Source organism: Penicillium cataractarum (assembly GCF_028827025.1).
Source record: "Penicillium cataractarum strain IBT 29864 chromosome Unknown utg000008l, whole genome shotgun sequence".
NCBI lineage: Eukaryota > Fungi > Ascomycota > Eurotiomycetes > Eurotiales > Aspergillaceae > Penicillium > Penicillium cataractarum.
Genome location: NW_026622744.1, coordinates 848,890 through 865,895, shown reverse-complemented (window position 1 = coordinate 865,895; position 17,006 = coordinate 848,890). Strand labels below are relative to the sequence as shown.

General features: G+C 49.4%; 8 protein-coding genes across 8 annotated transcripts; 5 read left to right on the top strand and 3 right to left on the bottom strand.

Moving 5' to 3' along the window:
- Positions 1 to 1,053: 1,053 nt before the first annotated feature.
- Positions 1,054 to 2,845, bottom strand: N7496_009429 (sugar porter family MFS transporter; the record flags this gene model as incomplete). The annotated part of the gene is made up of 5 exons (XM_056702343.1): positions 1,054 to 1,202; positions 1,261 to 1,750; positions 1,802 to 2,317; positions 2,366 to 2,535; positions 2,590 to 2,845. The coding sequence occupies 5 exons, from the start codon at positions 2,843 to 2,845 to the stop codon at positions 1,054 to 1,056; spliced, it is 1,581 nt and encodes a 526-aa protein (XP_056551343.1).
- A 1,206-nt stretch (positions 2,846 to 4,051) lies between these two features.
- On the top strand, positions 4,052 to 5,636 carry N7496_009428 (sugar transporter; the record flags this gene model as incomplete). Its single annotated transcript, XM_056702342.1, has 2 exons — positions 4,052 to 4,940; positions 4,999 to 5,636. 2 exons carry the CDS (start codon positions 4,052 to 4,054, stop codon positions 5,634 to 5,636), a joined length of 1,527 nt encoding a protein of 508 aa, XP_056551342.1.
- A 519-nt stretch (positions 5,637 to 6,155) lies between these two features.
- On the top strand, positions 6,156 to 8,192 carry N7496_009427 (uncharacterized protein; the record flags this gene model as incomplete). Its single annotated transcript, XM_056702341.1, has 7 exons — positions 6,156 to 6,417; positions 6,478 to 6,794; positions 6,866 to 7,127; positions 7,185 to 7,628; positions 7,708 to 7,814; positions 7,883 to 7,982; positions 8,047 to 8,192. 7 exons carry the CDS (start codon positions 6,156 to 6,158, stop codon positions 8,190 to 8,192), a joined length of 1,638 nt encoding a protein of 545 aa, XP_056551341.1.
- Positions 8,193 to 8,356: 164 nt separating this feature from the next.
- N7496_009426 (zinc-dependent alcohol dehydrogenase) lies at positions 8,357 to 9,967 on the bottom strand (the record flags this gene model as incomplete). The annotated part of the gene is made up of 8 exons (XM_056702340.1): positions 8,357 to 8,541; positions 8,610 to 8,986; positions 9,045 to 9,138; positions 9,193 to 9,273; positions 9,333 to 9,354; positions 9,449 to 9,530; positions 9,598 to 9,649; positions 9,736 to 9,967. The coding sequence occupies 8 exons, from the start codon at positions 9,965 to 9,967 to the stop codon at positions 8,357 to 8,359; spliced, it is 1,125 nt and encodes a 374-aa protein (XP_056551340.1).
- Positions 9,968 to 10,500: 533 nt separating this feature from the next.
- On the bottom strand, positions 10,501 to 11,399 carry N7496_009425 (ADP-ribosylation factor family protein; the record flags this gene model as incomplete). Its single annotated transcript, XM_056702339.1, has 5 exons — positions 10,501 to 10,527; positions 10,626 to 10,949; positions 11,010 to 11,093; positions 11,171 to 11,209; positions 11,325 to 11,399. The coding sequence occupies 5 exons, from the start codon at positions 11,397 to 11,399 to the stop codon at positions 10,501 to 10,503; spliced, it is 549 nt and encodes a 182-aa protein (XP_056551339.1).
- Positions 11,400 to 12,084: 685 nt separating this feature from the next.
- N7496_009424 (uncharacterized protein) lies at positions 12,085 to 12,652 on the top strand (the record flags this gene model as incomplete). Its single annotated transcript, XM_056702338.1, has 2 exons — positions 12,085 to 12,140; positions 12,199 to 12,652. 2 exons carry the CDS (start codon positions 12,085 to 12,087, stop codon positions 12,650 to 12,652), a joined length of 510 nt encoding a protein of 169 aa, XP_056551338.1.
- A 28-nt stretch (positions 12,653 to 12,680) lies between these two features.
- On the top strand, positions 12,681 to 14,273 carry N7496_009423 (putative chromatin remodeling complex subunit (Arp8); the record flags this gene model as incomplete). The annotated part of the gene is made up of 1 exon (XM_056702337.1): positions 12,681 to 14,273. The coding sequence occupies one exon, from the start codon at positions 12,681 to 12,683 to the stop codon at positions 14,271 to 14,273; it is 1,593 nt and encodes a 530-aa protein (XP_056551337.1).
- Positions 14,274 to 14,843: 570 nt separating this feature from the next.
- Positions 14,844 to 16,325, top strand: N7496_009422 (uncharacterized protein; the record flags this gene model as incomplete). The annotated part of the gene is made up of 2 exons (XM_056702336.1): positions 14,844 to 15,111; positions 15,166 to 16,325. 2 exons carry the CDS (start codon positions 14,844 to 14,846, stop codon positions 16,323 to 16,325), a joined length of 1,428 nt encoding a protein of 475 aa, XP_056551336.1.
- Positions 16,326 to 17,006: the final 681 nt, after the last annotated feature.

The following is a 17,006-nucleotide window of genomic DNA, read 5'->3' as shown; positions in this document are numbered from 1 at the left end:
ACCATATACAGTACTCCTCGTACTTCTGGAAGCTCTATATGCCGCCACGTAAATGTAAATTTCTGCCCAGGGACGGGTCCAGGTCACTCACTCAACAATTTTTTTTTATTTGAATGGGCAGTCTAGTATACCACACCACAAAGGACTGGTTATACGAGGGTACTCCTTTAACATCGTGTATTTAGTTCATCGCGATCAATTACACATTGTCACTTGGTTACTACCTTCGATACTTTACGTTTCATAGTTCACCTTCAAGGCAACCCAACCTACAACTAGGGAAGCGCACCTCTTAACAACACTTGGTGCCTGATGCCCACTGTGTGACGTCTTGGAAGATAATGAATAAGACCCGAGCCCATGTAAGGCTTAGCATAGCAACGGTACGGCTGCGACATACTCTTGGATTCGAATTCTGTGCTGATAGAGCCCGTCTCAGCATATATTGAAGTTATACCTCCTTACAACTCAGGTAACTACTATCAGCATTTACTCACAATGAACGGTAGGCACTGCGTAGCATGATTACCATCCCTACTAGTTACTAAATACCTATTACATACTACTAAAATACTATACAAATACATCTTCTATACTTGGATTTCAATAATATGTTCATTTAAATACTGTCTTATCTCAACAATGCATCCCGCTAGATACCAGATATTTTAAGGCTAGAACCCAGATATTGTATTCCTATCTGAATACCAGACAAAGACAACTCTCTGGACAAGATTTCTGACCTTTGCCTCGAATTCAATATTTGGTTTCAGAATGACAGATCTGCCATTCGTTATTGTGTAAAAAGCGGCGAGGAGGTGAGCACTAGAATGGAAGGAGGACGTCAAGCGTTGCCAGACATTATCCAGTATATATGCAATATGTTGCTGTGTGTTGTCGACGGTTTGGGCAATTTTCAATGACATTGTGCGTTAGTTCTGTCCGAAAGACCCTGCTGAGGAAGCAATAACGGTATCATTCATTATGCTTTCATTTTCAGTGCCCTTTTTTAGTTTCAAAGAGACCATCTCTAAGATACTACCCCGTAGGCCATCATGAACTCGAAGGGCCTACATCCTCCACATGCTCCTCGACAGACGTCTTGTTCACCTCGCCCGGTTTGATACCGACACGCTCAGCCAAACGGCTCTCGATACCAAACAGCCGGGACATTTCTTCCAGCGTGCGACCCCGAGTCTCAACTGTTGTTCCCGTTAGCTTCCTGCTCCATGAGAGATCAAGGTGAATAATTTCACATACCCATGGCATAACGAACGAAGAAAAATGCAACCACGCAGATGCCAGAATAGATAATATACAGACCCCAGCCAATAGCATCAGCAATAGGGGGACTCGCCTGTGCCACGATATAGCACGCTGCCCAAAGCGAAGCAGTCGTCAACGCATTACCCTTCGCTCGCATCGAGACGGGGAAAATCTCAGCCGCATATGTCCACGATCCAACGCCCCAACTGATGTTGAAGAACACGTAGAACAAGTACGGGAACATTATGATTGTATAGTTAGCATTATCACCTGGATGGTGCTCAGCATGCCACTGTAACACGGTGATGCCAATCATTGCACCCATCATTCCGACGGTGCCGATTTGGAGCCAGGTCTTTCGACCGAGTCGATCGAAGTAGAAAATCGGGACCCATGAGAAGACGAAGAGGACGACGCCTACGCCGCCGGTGGCTAAGTTTGCGGTGCGGGGATCTTTGATTCCCCCGCGCTCGAATAGCGATGGCTGATATTATTGTTAGTATTGAGCAGGCAATGAATGATGAAACAGACTTACAGTGTAATACAAAATCGAGTTGGTGCCAGTGATTTGTTGTAAGAATTGAACGGCCATTCCCAGCAAAGTCACACGCAACACGGGCATTGTAAACATATCACCCCAAGTGGCCTCGCTCACCGTATGCTCAAACTCGATAGAACTCATTATCTCCTGCATTTCGAGCTCTGCAGCCTCAGTTCCGTGGAGTCGAATGAGAACCTCTCGTGCACAGTCGTGACGATCTTGGCTAGCCAGCCAACGCGGACTGGGTGGTACCCAGAACCAACAGCCAATACCCAGAATGATGGCGGGCACAATCTGAATGGCCAGTGGAATACGCCACCAATCGTCAGTCTCGAGGAAGTTGAATCCATAGTTGATCCAAAAGGCAACTAATTCTCCGAGACATAGGATCATTTGTTCGATGGCGACGATTCGGCCTCGGATTGCGGGTGGTGAGAGTTCGGCGACATAGAGAGGGACACCACCTGCACAGGCTCCAACTCCATATCCTAGGATCACGCGGCCAATAGTCTAATTTTGTTAGCAGAATATATACAGCTGTTGCTGGGGAAGACTCACTATTTGTGTGATTGAATAGGATGTAACTTGGAGAATGGCACCGATAATAAACACAACACAGGCAATTGCCAGGGTCCGTTCACGACCAATTGGATCCGCAAGATACCCAAGGGACATAGCTCCGATAAAACATCCGACATCATAGAGAGACACCACAGTTCCAGTCACCCCTAAACCTGGTCAGTAACAAGATCTTTCCTTGTGGTTGAACCACTAGTACTCACAAGAGTTCTTAGGATGCATCAAATCAATCCATCTTTGATCCGCAACGATGACACCCATAACACCTTGATCATAACCAAACAAGAATGCACCGAGAGACACAAACACCGTTACCGCATAGAGGTAAGTCGTACTTCCCTCCCGCCTCTGCGCCGGGTCAACACCAGCCGGTGGCTGGACAAGTTTAGTCTGTTTAAGTGAAAACATGATATCTCGGCGTTCTGAGAAGAACGGGGCTATTTCGATCCAGGCACACATTCTTGCCGTGGGGGTTTATATACCGCGCACACTGCGATGATTATTCTCCGGGGATCTCCAGATTTCTCGCCGAGCGACGCGGCGCGGAGATTCCTGGGGAAGCAGTATCTCTAGTTTCGGTCACATCGGTGACTCTCCGATGGTTGGTGGCTTGATGAAGCGTGAGGTGGGCGCGGTCGCGGGTGGATATTGCCTGTTTAGTTTTGAGCGGGGTTGAATAATGGTGGCTGCGGCTGATCTTGCCCTGAAGTCATCCGAAAACGGTAATTCTGTGCGCGACTAGTTGATTAACCTCGTCCGTGTTTTGCCCGGTGCGGGGACGTTTCGGTAGTTAAATCTACATCTTCGGATTGCTAGCTCTACTCCAGTGTGTGAGGTTGTAGCCAATAACAGTCATCGTATCTAGCTGAGATATTATTCAGAAGGGCCTCTATATTCAATATGTCTAGGTTCGACTTCGACGGTTCTACCTCTACTCTGCGTTTGAGGATTTTCCAATGTTACTTTGTGTTAGTTCTGTCTTAAAGACCCTGCTGAGGGAGCACTGACAGTACGATTATGCTATCATCTCTCATCTACGTAGGTTCTACTTCCGCGTCATGTTTATTTTCATCGTATAGATCGTAATCATATAGAAGCTACTTTCTTCTTCCACCGAAACATATCCATCTATCCAATCCTTCTTCCAAGCCCGCTCGAATACATTCTGTCATTTGAAGCTCCACGAAGACAGGCCATGACTTCTTAGTACAGTATTTAAATGGTATATGGACCGAATACAGTAAATGAGATAGTAGCTCTGCTATATACTGCTTGTGGTACGGTATTCAAGCAAAGATACGATATTTAAATAAAACATGGTGTTTAGATGAATATAGTATTGAAATTTACATAGTTTTATTTACCAACGAAGTTGTTGGTCGAACTCCTTTTTGGTGTTGCTATCACGTTCTGGCCGTCAGTGGGGTGTCCCTATCTCTGACGCCAGTCCAAGACATTGCTGGAATGGAATGTGGAAACAACAACATTGACAAAAAGGCATGACTGATCCCGCAAAATACCCCTAGCCAGGAGGTCTCAGTAAATAGAAATTTTGAAAGTGAAGCTACTCTCAGTTTAACCTTTGGACATCAAAATTAGCTTTCCATTCACGGTCACTAAAGTCAATTGCCTTTCCGTTCAAGGCATAACCATACTTCCACTCATATGCCCCCATTTCTGGGCCTTCGGGGCAATCGCCTCAATGTGGCAGCTCTGTTGGGGGTGATGATGCCTTCCATTGTCTCATTTGGCTATAACCAGTCATTACTGGGCGGCGTCTTAACCTTGAACAGTTTCGAGCAGCAATTCCGTGAGATTGATGTGGACGATGCAACGCTTAATGAAAAGGCCCAAAAGTCAACTGTTCAGGGTACAATCGTTGCATTGTACGCTGTCGGGGGCTTATTTGGTGCTCTCTCGTGTATTGGTCTGGGCGACCTACTAGGCCGTCGGCGGGTCATTCTAGTGGCAGCTTTGACGCAAATGGTCGGAGCTATTCTGATGACGAGTGCTTTTGACTTCGTTCACCTCATCATCGCTCGTTTGATCCTTGGACTTGGCTGTGGTGGGTTGGTCGCAACTGTACCCATTTGGCAGTCCGAGATATCATCGGCACATAAACGGGGTGCACATGTGGCGACGACCGGAATTTTTGCTGGAGGTGGTACATCGCTTAGCCTCTTTCTGGACCTGGGGATGTCTTTTGCTCCTGGGAGTGTGAGCTGGCGCTTCCCCTTCGCTTTCCAGGTACTGTTTTCAATCGCTATAATTGGAGCCATCTCGTTCATGCCAGAGTCACCTCGCTGGCTGATACAAAAGAATCGGACTATCGAGGCTCGCGAAATCCTTGCGGCTTTGGAAGATGTCAAGCCCAATGACTCCAAGATAGACGTTGAGATTCAGGCCATACAGTTATCGCTCAAGCTTTCTGGTGAAGGGTCTCTGGGTCAAATCTTTCAAATGGGGCCCCAGCGAGCTTTCCATCGAGCGATGCTTGCCGCGTCTGTGATGTTATTCTTGCAACTAACTGGTATCAATGTCATCACGTTTTTCAGTATGTTGTCAATTTTCCTTTTGAAGTTTTATGCTCTAATCCCCGTCTTTTCGTTTAGCAAATACAATATTCGAACAGTACCTTCGACTAGACTCTGTAACATGCAGAGTTCTAGCCGCCTCTTATCAGCTCGTCAGTCTCGTTGGAGGCACAGTTTGCATATTCACCGTGGAAGCCTTTGGTCGACGAGGCTTAATGCTAGTCGGTGCCGCAGGCAACGCGATCTGCTTGGCTCTTGTAGCTGGGCTGGGATCCCAGCCGACAAACAAGGTTGCGATGCACGTTGCAGTTGTTTTCATCTTCTTGTATCATTTCACTTTCATCATCGGTTTCGGAGGAGTGTCATTTTTGTATGTTGGAGAGATTGCGCCTTTGAAGATGCGTGCCACTATCAACGGTATTAGCGTCGGGACATTCTGGGCCTTGAATGTCTTGATCGCTGAAATCACGCCAATTGCATTCAACGCTATATCATGGCGCCTTTTCATCATTTTTGCCGGCTTGAATGCCATCATGGTGATTCTTGTGTATTTCCTGATTCCCGAAACCGCCGGTCGCAGTCTCGAAGAGGTAGACCAGATTTTCGTCTCCTCGAATAGTATTTGGGACTCGGTCTGGGTTGCTAAGCGCCTCCCACGCTCGGCGTCGGAAGATTTGCAGAAGGAAGAAGAGTGTCACTCTAAGGTTTGCCCGTGATAGACTTTGTTTCGTTGGGAGAGAGGGTGCGGGCGCAGGCTGAAGGAGGTAAAAACCTCACATGAAACTCGAGTCTCCGAAGTAACTGTTGAAGGATATACGGAATTCACAGATAGAATGATAATGAATTGTTGTTTCTCTGGATAATTAGAAAAAGATTAGCTTTTCCAGTTTTAATCAAATTCAATAGAGCTCCGACATACCCAGGGACATAATCAACCTCCAGGGCATCTGTACGAGCCTCCATGTTCTAGTCAGTACCAAAAGCACGAGAAGACATGTACTTGTTAGAATGTTGGCAACCTTATTATTCAGGGCCACCTCAACTTTATATTTCCCCTCGTCGGAGGGACTCCGATATGACTTGGGCCTTCCCCACAGCCCCAAACTTACAGGTTCCACAGCACTTTCGCACTCCAACTTCACCGACTCGGTTTCTCATCCCAGCCATGGCCACCGCAAAGGAAATCAAGTCTTGGTTAGAGACCCTCAGACAATAGCTATATGTGAGCGCTGCTAATGGATCTATATATCTTAGTGAACCATGTCGTCTGCTACACCACAAATGTGAGTGGCCTCCGTCGCTATGGTTTGCGTGCGCACAGCACCTTTCTGACCGTTCCTGGAGGCGATGGCAACATTCCACAGTGCGCCCGGTGCACGCGTACAGGAAGGAATTGTGTGCGAGGTCAACGAAAGACTCGATTTCGTCAGGCGAGGGGACGAGGACCTCGCACCCGGTTTCCTGGTAATCAGGTTTGGGTCAAGCCACCGCCTCGAGGTTAGAACTACCCCGTCCCCCATTTACAAACTCAGTGCCTAATTTGAACGTCTCTCGTAGTTGACTTTGTACTAGAGTCTGGTAATGGAGAGCTGGATGATACAGTTGATCTATCCGTGGAGAGACACCATCTGGGCGACGGTCTGGTCTTCGGCGATAACCCACCAACTCCCAGCCCCGATACGCCGACATTCCCATCAACTATACACAACCTTGGTGCCCTAATCAACCGTGATATTGCGGAGGAAAGTCAGAGCCCAGAATACCTACTGATTCGGGAAGGCCAGGGAGCATCTCCAAGGCAGCGATCGTGGCCTTTGCGAGACCCCGAGGAGGCTTTCCTTCTGAAACATTTCGTGGACCGAACGTCGTCATTTGTGAGCAGACTGCCAATACCAAAGACTGTTCTTGTAACGGTGAGATAAGAGTTCTGACTGTTATACATCAGTTTGACTGTACGGATCACCAGCGTCATTTTGCGGTCCACATTCCCTATCGTGCCCGATACTGCGATACATTGTTCAATGCAATCATGGCTCTATCGGCACGACAGCTGAGTTGTACGACCAGCTACGATGCCTTTGTATCAGCTCAATACTACCAGGCATGCCTGGAGACCTTGATACCGGCACTGAACGACCAGGAGGTCACTATGGACGATGATCTGTTGGCGGCTACTGTTATTCTTCGCTTGCTGGAAGAATTCGACGGTCAGTAATAGTACCTACGCCGAGTAATCTCAGTTTCTTTATTGACGGCGATGGCAGTACCCTTGGCGGGCTCTGATATGCGTGGCCATTCCTTCGGGACTCGGGCTTTCATTCAGGGTCCACCACCTTCTATGACAACAACCCCAAGCTTACGACAAGCAGTCTACTGGAGTGGGCTACGTCAGGAAATTTATAATGCTCTTAGTCTACAACAAGCTCCAGACGTGGACTTGAGCTCCCTTCATTCACTTTTCACAGCTCTAGGTCCTGACGATGGGGATTGTTTATGGGCTAACCAGGCTATCGCACACTGTGCAGATGTCTTGTTATTTTCATTCGGCACGCAAGCGCGGTCTACGTCAGTGCATGCTGACTTGCAAGAACAAAATCAGCACTGGAGTGACAGTCGGCCACCGTCGTTTGACCCGTACTTTTTAGCCAACGAAGAGGGCGAGATTGGGGCCACCTTCCCTGATATTCGGTTTAGTTCTCCCTGGCATGGTAAGGTCCCTTGGGAAATCTTGATGCTCCTGATCGAAAAAGTCAATTCAAGATCGAAACTGACTGCTCATACAACCAGCCATCGGCTATCAATATCACGAACTGGCCAGAATTTTGCTGTTTGTGAACGACCCAGGCCTCCCAACGGTTGGACCCCTGAGGAGACGTTTAGCGAAGGAAGCTGATGTAAGTGCAAGCTGAAGTAATTCTAAATGATATGAGAATCACGAGGGCCATTACTGATTTAGCTAAAGTCCCAAATTCGGAAGAGTGTCTGGACAATGTGCGGAGTGGCATTATCAAACAGCGCTGTACCCCCGGCAATGGTTGTCGGTTGCATGGCTCTCCATCTATGTGAGTGATCATCAGGAAACCAACGTCTATTTTCCTGACCTTAGGCTCAACGAATTATTTTCAGGTGGCGATCGATTTACAGACCTGGTAGAACAGGAGAAGTTGATTCAAGTCCTCTTGCGCACTGAGCGGCTGCATGGGTGGCCAACACACGCGTTGCAGGGTCAACTTAGGGAAACTTGGGGAGTACATGAAAGTGAAACTGTCTGAGATGAATTCTTTACGACTGTATAATGAACTCAATGAACTCAATCGGGCCATGGTACTGGTGCCAGATATCTGCCCAAGTGATCATCCAGTGCGTGGGTCAAATCGATCACACTCCAAGATCCTGGCAGGGGAAGTCAAAGTCATTCGATGGGTTACATGACAACCTATTCGGGAATCTTCAAGACCACCCGTCCCTCAATCTCCGCATTCTCAAGACGTTTCAGCACGTCCAGAATATCAGCGAGGTCAAAGACCTCGATGCAGGCCTTGATTTCCCCAGCAACCGCCATTTCCATCAACTCTTCCATCTCTGTCGCACTGCCAGCAGAGTTTCCAACAATGGTGAGGCCTGTGATGAGGTGGTGAGAACAAAGTGTGAAAAGATATACAGAGATCATGGCATATCTTGTGACATACCTTTGACAATCATATCTAGCGGGGTCACCGGTAGCTTGAAAGGAACATTCGGAATACCAACGCAGACAAGCGTCCCTAGGCGACGCAACATCTGCATACTTTGCTCATATGCCTTTTCTCCATTGGCTGTACAAATGACAGCATGTGCGCCGAACCCCGATGTAGAAGCCTTGACAGCTTCGACAATATCAACTTCAGTGAAATCTAAGAACTCCGAAGCTCCTAAGTCTAGGCAAAGCTTTCTCTTCTTTTCACCCCTGGTTCCAGTCAGTTTTTGGCCCAGTATCATGGAGCTTCTGAATACCCAGAGGAATTTTAGAGCGTACTTGTCAACAGCAATAACCTTGAGTCCTTTCTTAGCAGCGATTTGGACGCCCCTATAATAAGGCAATGTAAGTCGCCGGGACGAAGCGATGCTCAGAAGATAGACCTCACATATGTCCTAATCCTCCTCCTGCGCCCAGAATGACGATCGAATCACCTGGGCGTGCTTTAGTCTTTTTGATCGAAGAATACATTGCGATGCCGGCTGCGAAGTGTTAGAAATAGTCTCGAAAAGAAGATAGATACCTATCGGGCATACCGCATAGTAAAGGGGCCGCTATATCTGGAGATAGTCCTGGCGGAATCTTAGTGGCATGGATGGCCGGGCTGACAAGATATTCTAATTCAATAGATCAGTGGTTTTGATTTTTGAAATGGAATGACGAAGTCAAAACTTACGCTGGAAAGTCCCTGGGACGTTCTGGCAAGTGAGTGATCATATTAGAATGTACCAAAGCGTTTAGAAGAAGTCTCGCAAATGATGTTCGAGGTCAGGTAAAGGAATGGATACGTACCGCGCCGGCATTCTTCTGGTATGGACACGAAGTATGGTTGATGGCACATATCTCACACTCCAAACAAGAGCTGTATAGCCACCTGGTACCCCAATATTTAGCATCAATGCTATATAGGTTGATCGAGCACTAAGGGGGCTAATACTCACCTGATCCCCACCCTTTGACCAATCCACTGTTGTTCATCCAACCCAGATCCAACTGGATAATTTAAAGGTTAGACATCAGCATGCTGTAGGTCAAGAAATGATATATCGAGTTCGAGACTAGTCTTCCAGACCCCTCACCTGCAACAACTTTCCCCACTCCCTCGTGGCCCGCGACATCGGTCAGCATAGGAGTGTCGCCTCGAATGCTGTGAACATCGCTATGACAGACTCCGGAGAACTCAAGTTTGATAAGGACCTCTCCATCACCTGGGCTGGGAACTGGATGTGTGCTGCTGATCTGTATACTTAAAGATCCGTTAGGCCCTGGAGGCGGGATGGCAGCTGCGATTTGGGTAGATGGAATTGCCATCTTAACTGCGCTGAATATTTAATAACAGTGAATGGGGAGGTGCGCTATTTTCTGTCAGGGAGGCAGTCGAGAATAACTTGTAGGAAGAAAAGAAGACTTCACAGGCTTGAGGTGATTGGCATGTAGATGCGGGGGTTACATGACGCTTATCTATGAGAGAAAGATAGCCGAACGCTTGCCCAGCCACTGCCTAGGGATTCGATTAATGCGCTGATATTCGGTCTCTATAGTCTCCGAGACGATAGCCATTTTGGACATAGATCTGAAACGTTAAACGGGAAACACAATTTTCCCGTTAAGCCTCGACAGCAGTTGTATTAAACGATTATCCTAAACCACCATAAAGTTTCACACCCCAAAATCATGTAGCAATATAAGACAAGAGCTCTGCTGGATTTAGCAGAGCCGAAGAGAAGAAATGGCATAGCACCCCTGAATGCAGCAGAACGGCCCCCAAGCCGCGCGAGCAACTTGGAGGGCAAGGTATATCAAAGATCAAACAAAATCTATAGCCCGGGAAACAAAGAGGGACTTCATGCGTTTTCGGCCTGAATGGTTTGCTGGAGGGAGATAGCTGCGTCAGTATCTGATCGAAATCCAACCTGGGAGGATAAACCTCTAGGAACATCTGAGAACTCGGGGGTACGGAGAAACATACCACCAACCAGTCCATGCCTTCACTAATACCCTTGCCATCGATAGCAGAGCAAGCCACAATACTCCAGTTCCGGTCTCGCAGCTCACCCAATTTCAATGCCTCCGAAATCTCGCCAGCGCCCTTAGCCCCTGGCTGATCCTGCTTGTTGGCGAACACCAGCAAAGCCGCTTCCCGCAGCTCATCCTCGTTCAGCATTGCTGCAAGCTCATCCGCCGCGGTACCCAATCGTTCGATATCTGTAGAGTCGATGACGAAGATGACGGCAGCAGTGTTGGCGTAGTAACACCGCCAATAAGGGCGAATCGACGTTTGACCACCGAGATCCTGGGATAACGGGGGTTAGTTACGCACGCGCGCTCGTGCGGAAATCATAGAGGAACATACCCAGACATTAAGGTTCAGATTCCGATATGTGACCGACTCGACGTTAAATCCGATAGTGGGGATGGTTGTGACGACTTCACCGATCTGAGCGGGCGATAGATTAGCACTTAACCTTGGATGTCGCTCGCGATGCAAGCTCATGAACACGACCAGCATCTTACCTTAAGTCTGTAGAGAAGAGTCGTCTTTCCAGCGTTGTCCTGCATCCAAAAGGCCCAATTAGTCTCTCACTGTCGCAAAGGAAGATGGTCATCTGCGGTTGTTTGGCTTCCCCCGCGCTGAGCAAATGTTCGCGCTGAGCAAATGTTGACATACGAGACCGAGGATAAGAATTCGAATCTCCTTCTTAGTCCAGACAAGGGACCAAAGACGCGACAAAGACCCTCCCATGATTGTGTATGGTCCGTTACGGTGGTGTTTGGTTGCAAAGCGGTGGTGTTTGGTGCCGAGTATGAAGCCGAGTGTCGATGCAGTGGCGTCTTGCGGGCGGGGATGAGAGATGCAGTCGTCAAAAGAGAAATAAGGTCGAGTTTCTATGGACAAGAGAGGTGGAAGACTGCGAAGGGAATGAAAGGGAATCAGAATAAAGCAAGAAGTACGAGGATGGACCCTTTTGGTGGCAACCGCCTTGTCCGTTGGCGATCTGCCTGTCCGTGCGGGCGGTCAATCGGAGATGCGAATGAATGGCGCCGCTATTCACGATGGACCTCGCACTTCCCGACAAAGGCATCTCGTTCTCATTCCTCTCGGTGTCCCTTTCCCCTTCAACATTTTATCTTCGGCAATTGTACATCCTACAGTCGATATCCATTGAGGAGCCACAGCCTAACCCATCAAGCGCATAGTCCGGAGACAACCCGCACCGGGTTGCGCGCTCTACTCCCTGGATTCCGTTGCACCCTCACCTCAATTGACCCCGATCCATCCGGAGAAGGAACGCTCCCAATTTGCCCATCATGGTGGGCAAGAAGTCGGGCAAAGCCCTTCGTGATGAAGGTAGCTTCATTCTTCTCCTGCACTGGGTATAAGAGCAACTAACAACAAGCCAATAGGCCTGGAGCGGACGGATAACAATATGGACCTATCGAGCTGGCCGCAGGTCGCCGCAATCAACCAGAAGAACTACTATACGTAAGACTTCAGAAGCCATCTGTATGCCACAGTTCTAACTGTGTTCTTTTCATTCTAGTGATTACCTGAAGAGAGACGATCAGTACCTCGCATTCCGACTAGCAAATGAAGAGGCCAGGATCAAGATGACCAAGAGCGCCAAGGACCGTGATCGCGCTCGCGCAATGGACAAGTCCACCGAAGATGCGGACGCAGAGGCGGAGGCAGACGCAGACGACGCCAATATGGACGACGAGGAGGACACTCCGACCGAGGCCGCGGGCTCCAAAGTCATTGTCATTCACGTTGGCAGCCAAAATCTGCGAATTGGCCTCTCAAGTGATGCGTTGCCGAAGACTATGCCAATGGTAATCGCAAGAAAATCAAAAACCAGCGAGAGCGAAGATCGAGAAGAACCGAAACCGAAGAGGCTCAAGCGGGATGACGGGACGGATGAAGACCCAGAGAGAGTATTTGGACCAGAGGTAAGCTCCATATGCCTCTGCGGAAGCAGCTCGAACATCGCTCATTAGTGAACAGTGGTCCTCTCAATACACCAAAATGTCTGCGGATCTCAAGATCCGAATGAAGGCGAACAAGCGACGAATGTTGCCCAATCCCAAGGAGGGAGTAATCAACTTCAACCGCAAGCAGATGCCGGAGGTCATTTCAGAGCATAATGATCCGGAACGAGTTGAATGGACAGAGCTTGACAGTCCTCCGCCAGAGTACATTATTGGGCAACCGGCCTTGAGGGTTCCCGATGCCTCAAAGCCTCGATACAAGCTCTTCTGGCCTATTCAAAATGGATGGTGCAATGAGCGGGACTATACGAGCAAGCGCATGCTATTCCTTGATATCTCCTTGATCCTCGAAGAGGCGATCAAGACCCAACTGGGCCTCCACAGCAAAAAGGACTGGCCTCAATACTCTTGTGTGTTTGTGATTCCGGATCTATACGAGAAGTCTTATGTGACGCAGGTGCTGGAGATGCTGATGCGGGAGTTCTCCTTCGCCCGGGTGTGCTTTATCCAGGAAAGTTTGGCGGCCACTTTTGGTGCCGGTTTCACCTCTGCCTGTGTTGTCGACATTGGAGCCCAGAAGACGTCAATTTGCTGCGTCGAAGAAGGCATGTGCATCGAAAATTCGCGAGTGAACCTAAAAATGGGCGGCAACGATGTGACCGAGACTTTCACCAAGATGATGTTGCATGACCATTTCCCATATGCCGATATCAACCTCTGGCGTCGATATGATTATCTCCTGGCCGAGGAGTTGAAGAAGAATATTTGCACTATGGACGAGGCTAAAGTGTCCCCGCAAGCATTCGACCTCCACCTTCGAGTGTCCGGTCAGGATACAGAAAAGCACAATTTCAAGGTTTTCGATGAGGGTCACCTTGCTCCCATGGGGTTCTTTGAGCCAACCATCTTCGACAACTCGCAGAAGCTGGACGGGCGACGGAAGCTCATTGAAAGGTCCGTTGACATCTATGATGGCCAACCCAATGACCCTACTTCGGCAGCTCAGTCCGAAATCATGACTGCTCTGGCTCCCCCACTTCCTTCTAATGGCAAGGCCAACGGTGAGCCTGACGTTCATGCGACCCCTGCTCGCCCCCAGCAGCCGAATCCGCTGGGTCGGATACAGGAACAAGACGCCACCCCTCGGTCCTCCGTTGCCGGGTCTCCTGCCCCTGAAACTGTGGGAACCCCCCAAGCGGGTGGATCTGGCACACCGGCTGTCAATGCGGCGACATCTCAGCCTGCTCGCCCGGCTGTTGAGTACCGCGACGACATCTTGCCCGTTTTCCCCCTAGACAACGCCATCTTGACCTCGATCGCTCACGCCGCTCGTTCAGACGAGAAAAAGATGCGGGACTTCATTGGTGGCATCATGGTGGTTGGTGGTGGTAGTCTCACCAATGAACTACATGCATTCCTCGAGGCACGACTGAAGGCTCTTCGTCCTGGTTTCCTAAAGGAGATCATGATTGGCGTCCCACCACGAGACCTTGATGCCCAAGTGGTCGTCTGGAAGGGTGCCAGTATCTTTGGAAAATTGAACACAACTAATGACAGCTGGATTGGTCAGCTGGAATACGATCGATTGGGACATCGCTTGATGGCATACAAGTGCATGTGGGCGTACTAAATCCCTGTTTGAGGCTTTGTTTTTTTTCTCTATTTTTCGACTGGCTTTTTGTAAGGCTCTCTATCAAATGGTGTTCAGGATAGGTCATAGGGAAACCAGAATTACTTTTCTTTCTATTATCAACGGAGATTATTTGTCAAAGTCCAAAGACAGTGTCTACTTTTCTATACGGAGACTACATAGAGTAGATATGTATGTGCATGGACCATCTGGTGGCCATGCGCAGTTCTGAATAGGGAAGGCGGCTTTAGTAGGCAGAATGAGCACTTAGTCTACCATTTGGCTACCGAACGCCTGACAGGTTCGTGTTGTCGTGGAGTCGTTTGGTCACTTCTGTTCCTCACTCAGGCATTGAACTTCAAGTCACTCCGGAGTGTGCAATTCACCTATCTCTGGAGCAGCTCCTTCGGCCTTTCGCCCCTCACACTCTTCCGCGACTACAACTTTTGTAAGTCCGCTCCCACCAAGCTTCACACGAATGAATACTGATTCGCATCCACAGACTTGCCTTTCATTCGCGCGCAACACCTACCTAGGGTCTATCCCCATTCGGAATACTATCCACCCTCGATGTCTTCCAAATCTCGGGAGGACAAGTCCTCCAGCGGCTTCCACCAGGAGTACATCGCGTCCCTCCGTTATCGCAATGACCTTCCTCCGCCTCATATGCCCCCGAAGCTACTCGACATTCCTCATGAGGGTCTGAGCCGTTTCCTTACCCCCGGCTTTGCCTCCAATCTTGCGCGGCGAGAGGAGCCTAACATTGATGTCGACGCCGAGGGTGGTATGCCCATCGACCTGGTGGGTCTCCCCGGCCTGCATCTGGGAGACGAGAGTGGTATGTGAAGGCGCTTCATGAATTGGATACTCGCAAATACTGATCAATCGATAGCTATCATGGCGCCTGAGCATCCTCAACCTATGGACCCCGCAGACCTTCCGCTTTTGATGACCCTCGACCAGCTCCGTAATCCTGCTCCGAGAAACACAAACGTCAGCTTCCTTCGTCGCACCCAGCACATTTCAGTTGATCGCTCCGCTGGTCCTGGAAGCGCCCCCGCAAAGGGACTGAACCGTGCAGTCAAGAAGGGAAAGATCTCGGTGGAAGACCCTAAGCACATCAAAAAGTTTATTCAGAAAGGTTTTGATATTGCCTATCCCCAGAGCAAGCATACTGGCGAAGACACGGAGAGTCAGGTCAGGGGCCTCCCAGCTACGAAAGCGGAGACTGACGCATGGGCGCGTCCCGTCCACCCTGACAACCCGAAGCTGAAGCCTGTCGGTTTCTTCCCTTTGCTGCCGGACCTCTCGGGTTTCCCCGACCCCGGTGGTTTTGTCCAATTCAAGTTCGATAAGGCGCCCGTGTCTGCGCTTGCCGGCAAGCGGGACAAGCGTATGGACGTGGCTCTGCTGCACCCTTCTGCGCCGGAAGAGCGCATTTGCCAGGAGCACGCCTCAAAGCAAGCTCTCCACAAGGCCAATCCCGACCTCTATCCCGACCCGGGCCCTATCCCCTTCGATTACGATCTGCATCTACCTGAAAAGCAAGAGTCCGTCAAGAAAGTCTACGCCAGCATGGACTTGAACAACCCAGACCGGGACGACGACGACCTCTACACCAATGAGGGCCCTGATGGCGCAAAGTACCACCGCTACGATCGTGAACGTACCTTTGCTACGAGCGCTCAGAGTCTGAATACCGATCAAAAATTGAAGGACATTGCCCTGACTCTCCACAAACCGCTTGAGGGGGAGACCAAGCAGCAGGCCGCATTTTACTACCCGATCATCAGCAAGGTGCGCCTGAAGCCGGAGCGTGCTCGTACCATCGCACAGGCTGGTCTTGCCCCCACCGCTTCACAGGCGCCGGAAGAGAAGATCGATCAATTCCACGTTACGGTTCGCGACCCCGACGAGGCGGAGGTCTACAAGCGCTCGCTGCACCGGGCGAACATCGATCCGAAATTTGCGCAGACCCTCCCACCTCCGCCTGCCGAGGAAGACGCCCTTGAAGAAGAGGAAGCAGGCGATGATACACGGATGAGCGACTAGTGAAGAGAGAGAGATCATGGCTGATTTGATTCAATCGTGGCATTTTTTCTTGACCTCCAACTTCGGAGGTGTTTCATGGAGCTTGGCGTATGGGAACGAGGCAAATTGGCGTTGTTTGTAGGTATAGATTTCAGCAGAGCCCCATGGCGGCGCAAATATTACTGGCCATTATTTCAATATCATCACGATTAATGGTGTTCAAATTCCTACATCAATGACGGTCCAGGACACAAGTTGACTCAGGCAATGAAGAGCAACTGAATTATCTTGACTAGCGATCAACCATATCAAAACTTCCCTCAGCAATAAGCCTATTCTCCCAAGGGTACAAGCTCACTCTTATTTTGCCCTGATGGCCCATAATCCCTTTTTTGCCGCCTGCAACCGCGTCATGATATCGTTCCGTTACTTCGATCCCTGCGAATCCGTCAGGTGCTATTGGGGAGAATCTTCTTCCGCCAAGGCGGCCAAAAACGAGCATTTTGCCTTCTGTAACCGCTCCATGATTTCTCTTCGATACCTCCACGCTTGCGAGTTTGTCAGGGTTCGATCAAAATACATGCAAATCGGCCTCCAATCCATATCATCGGCGAGGGGCAGTGACTCTTGCAGTAATGGAAGCTCCGCTTGATGGTTATCCATCCACCGTTGTCGCCAATATTGCTGTGGAACTACATATAT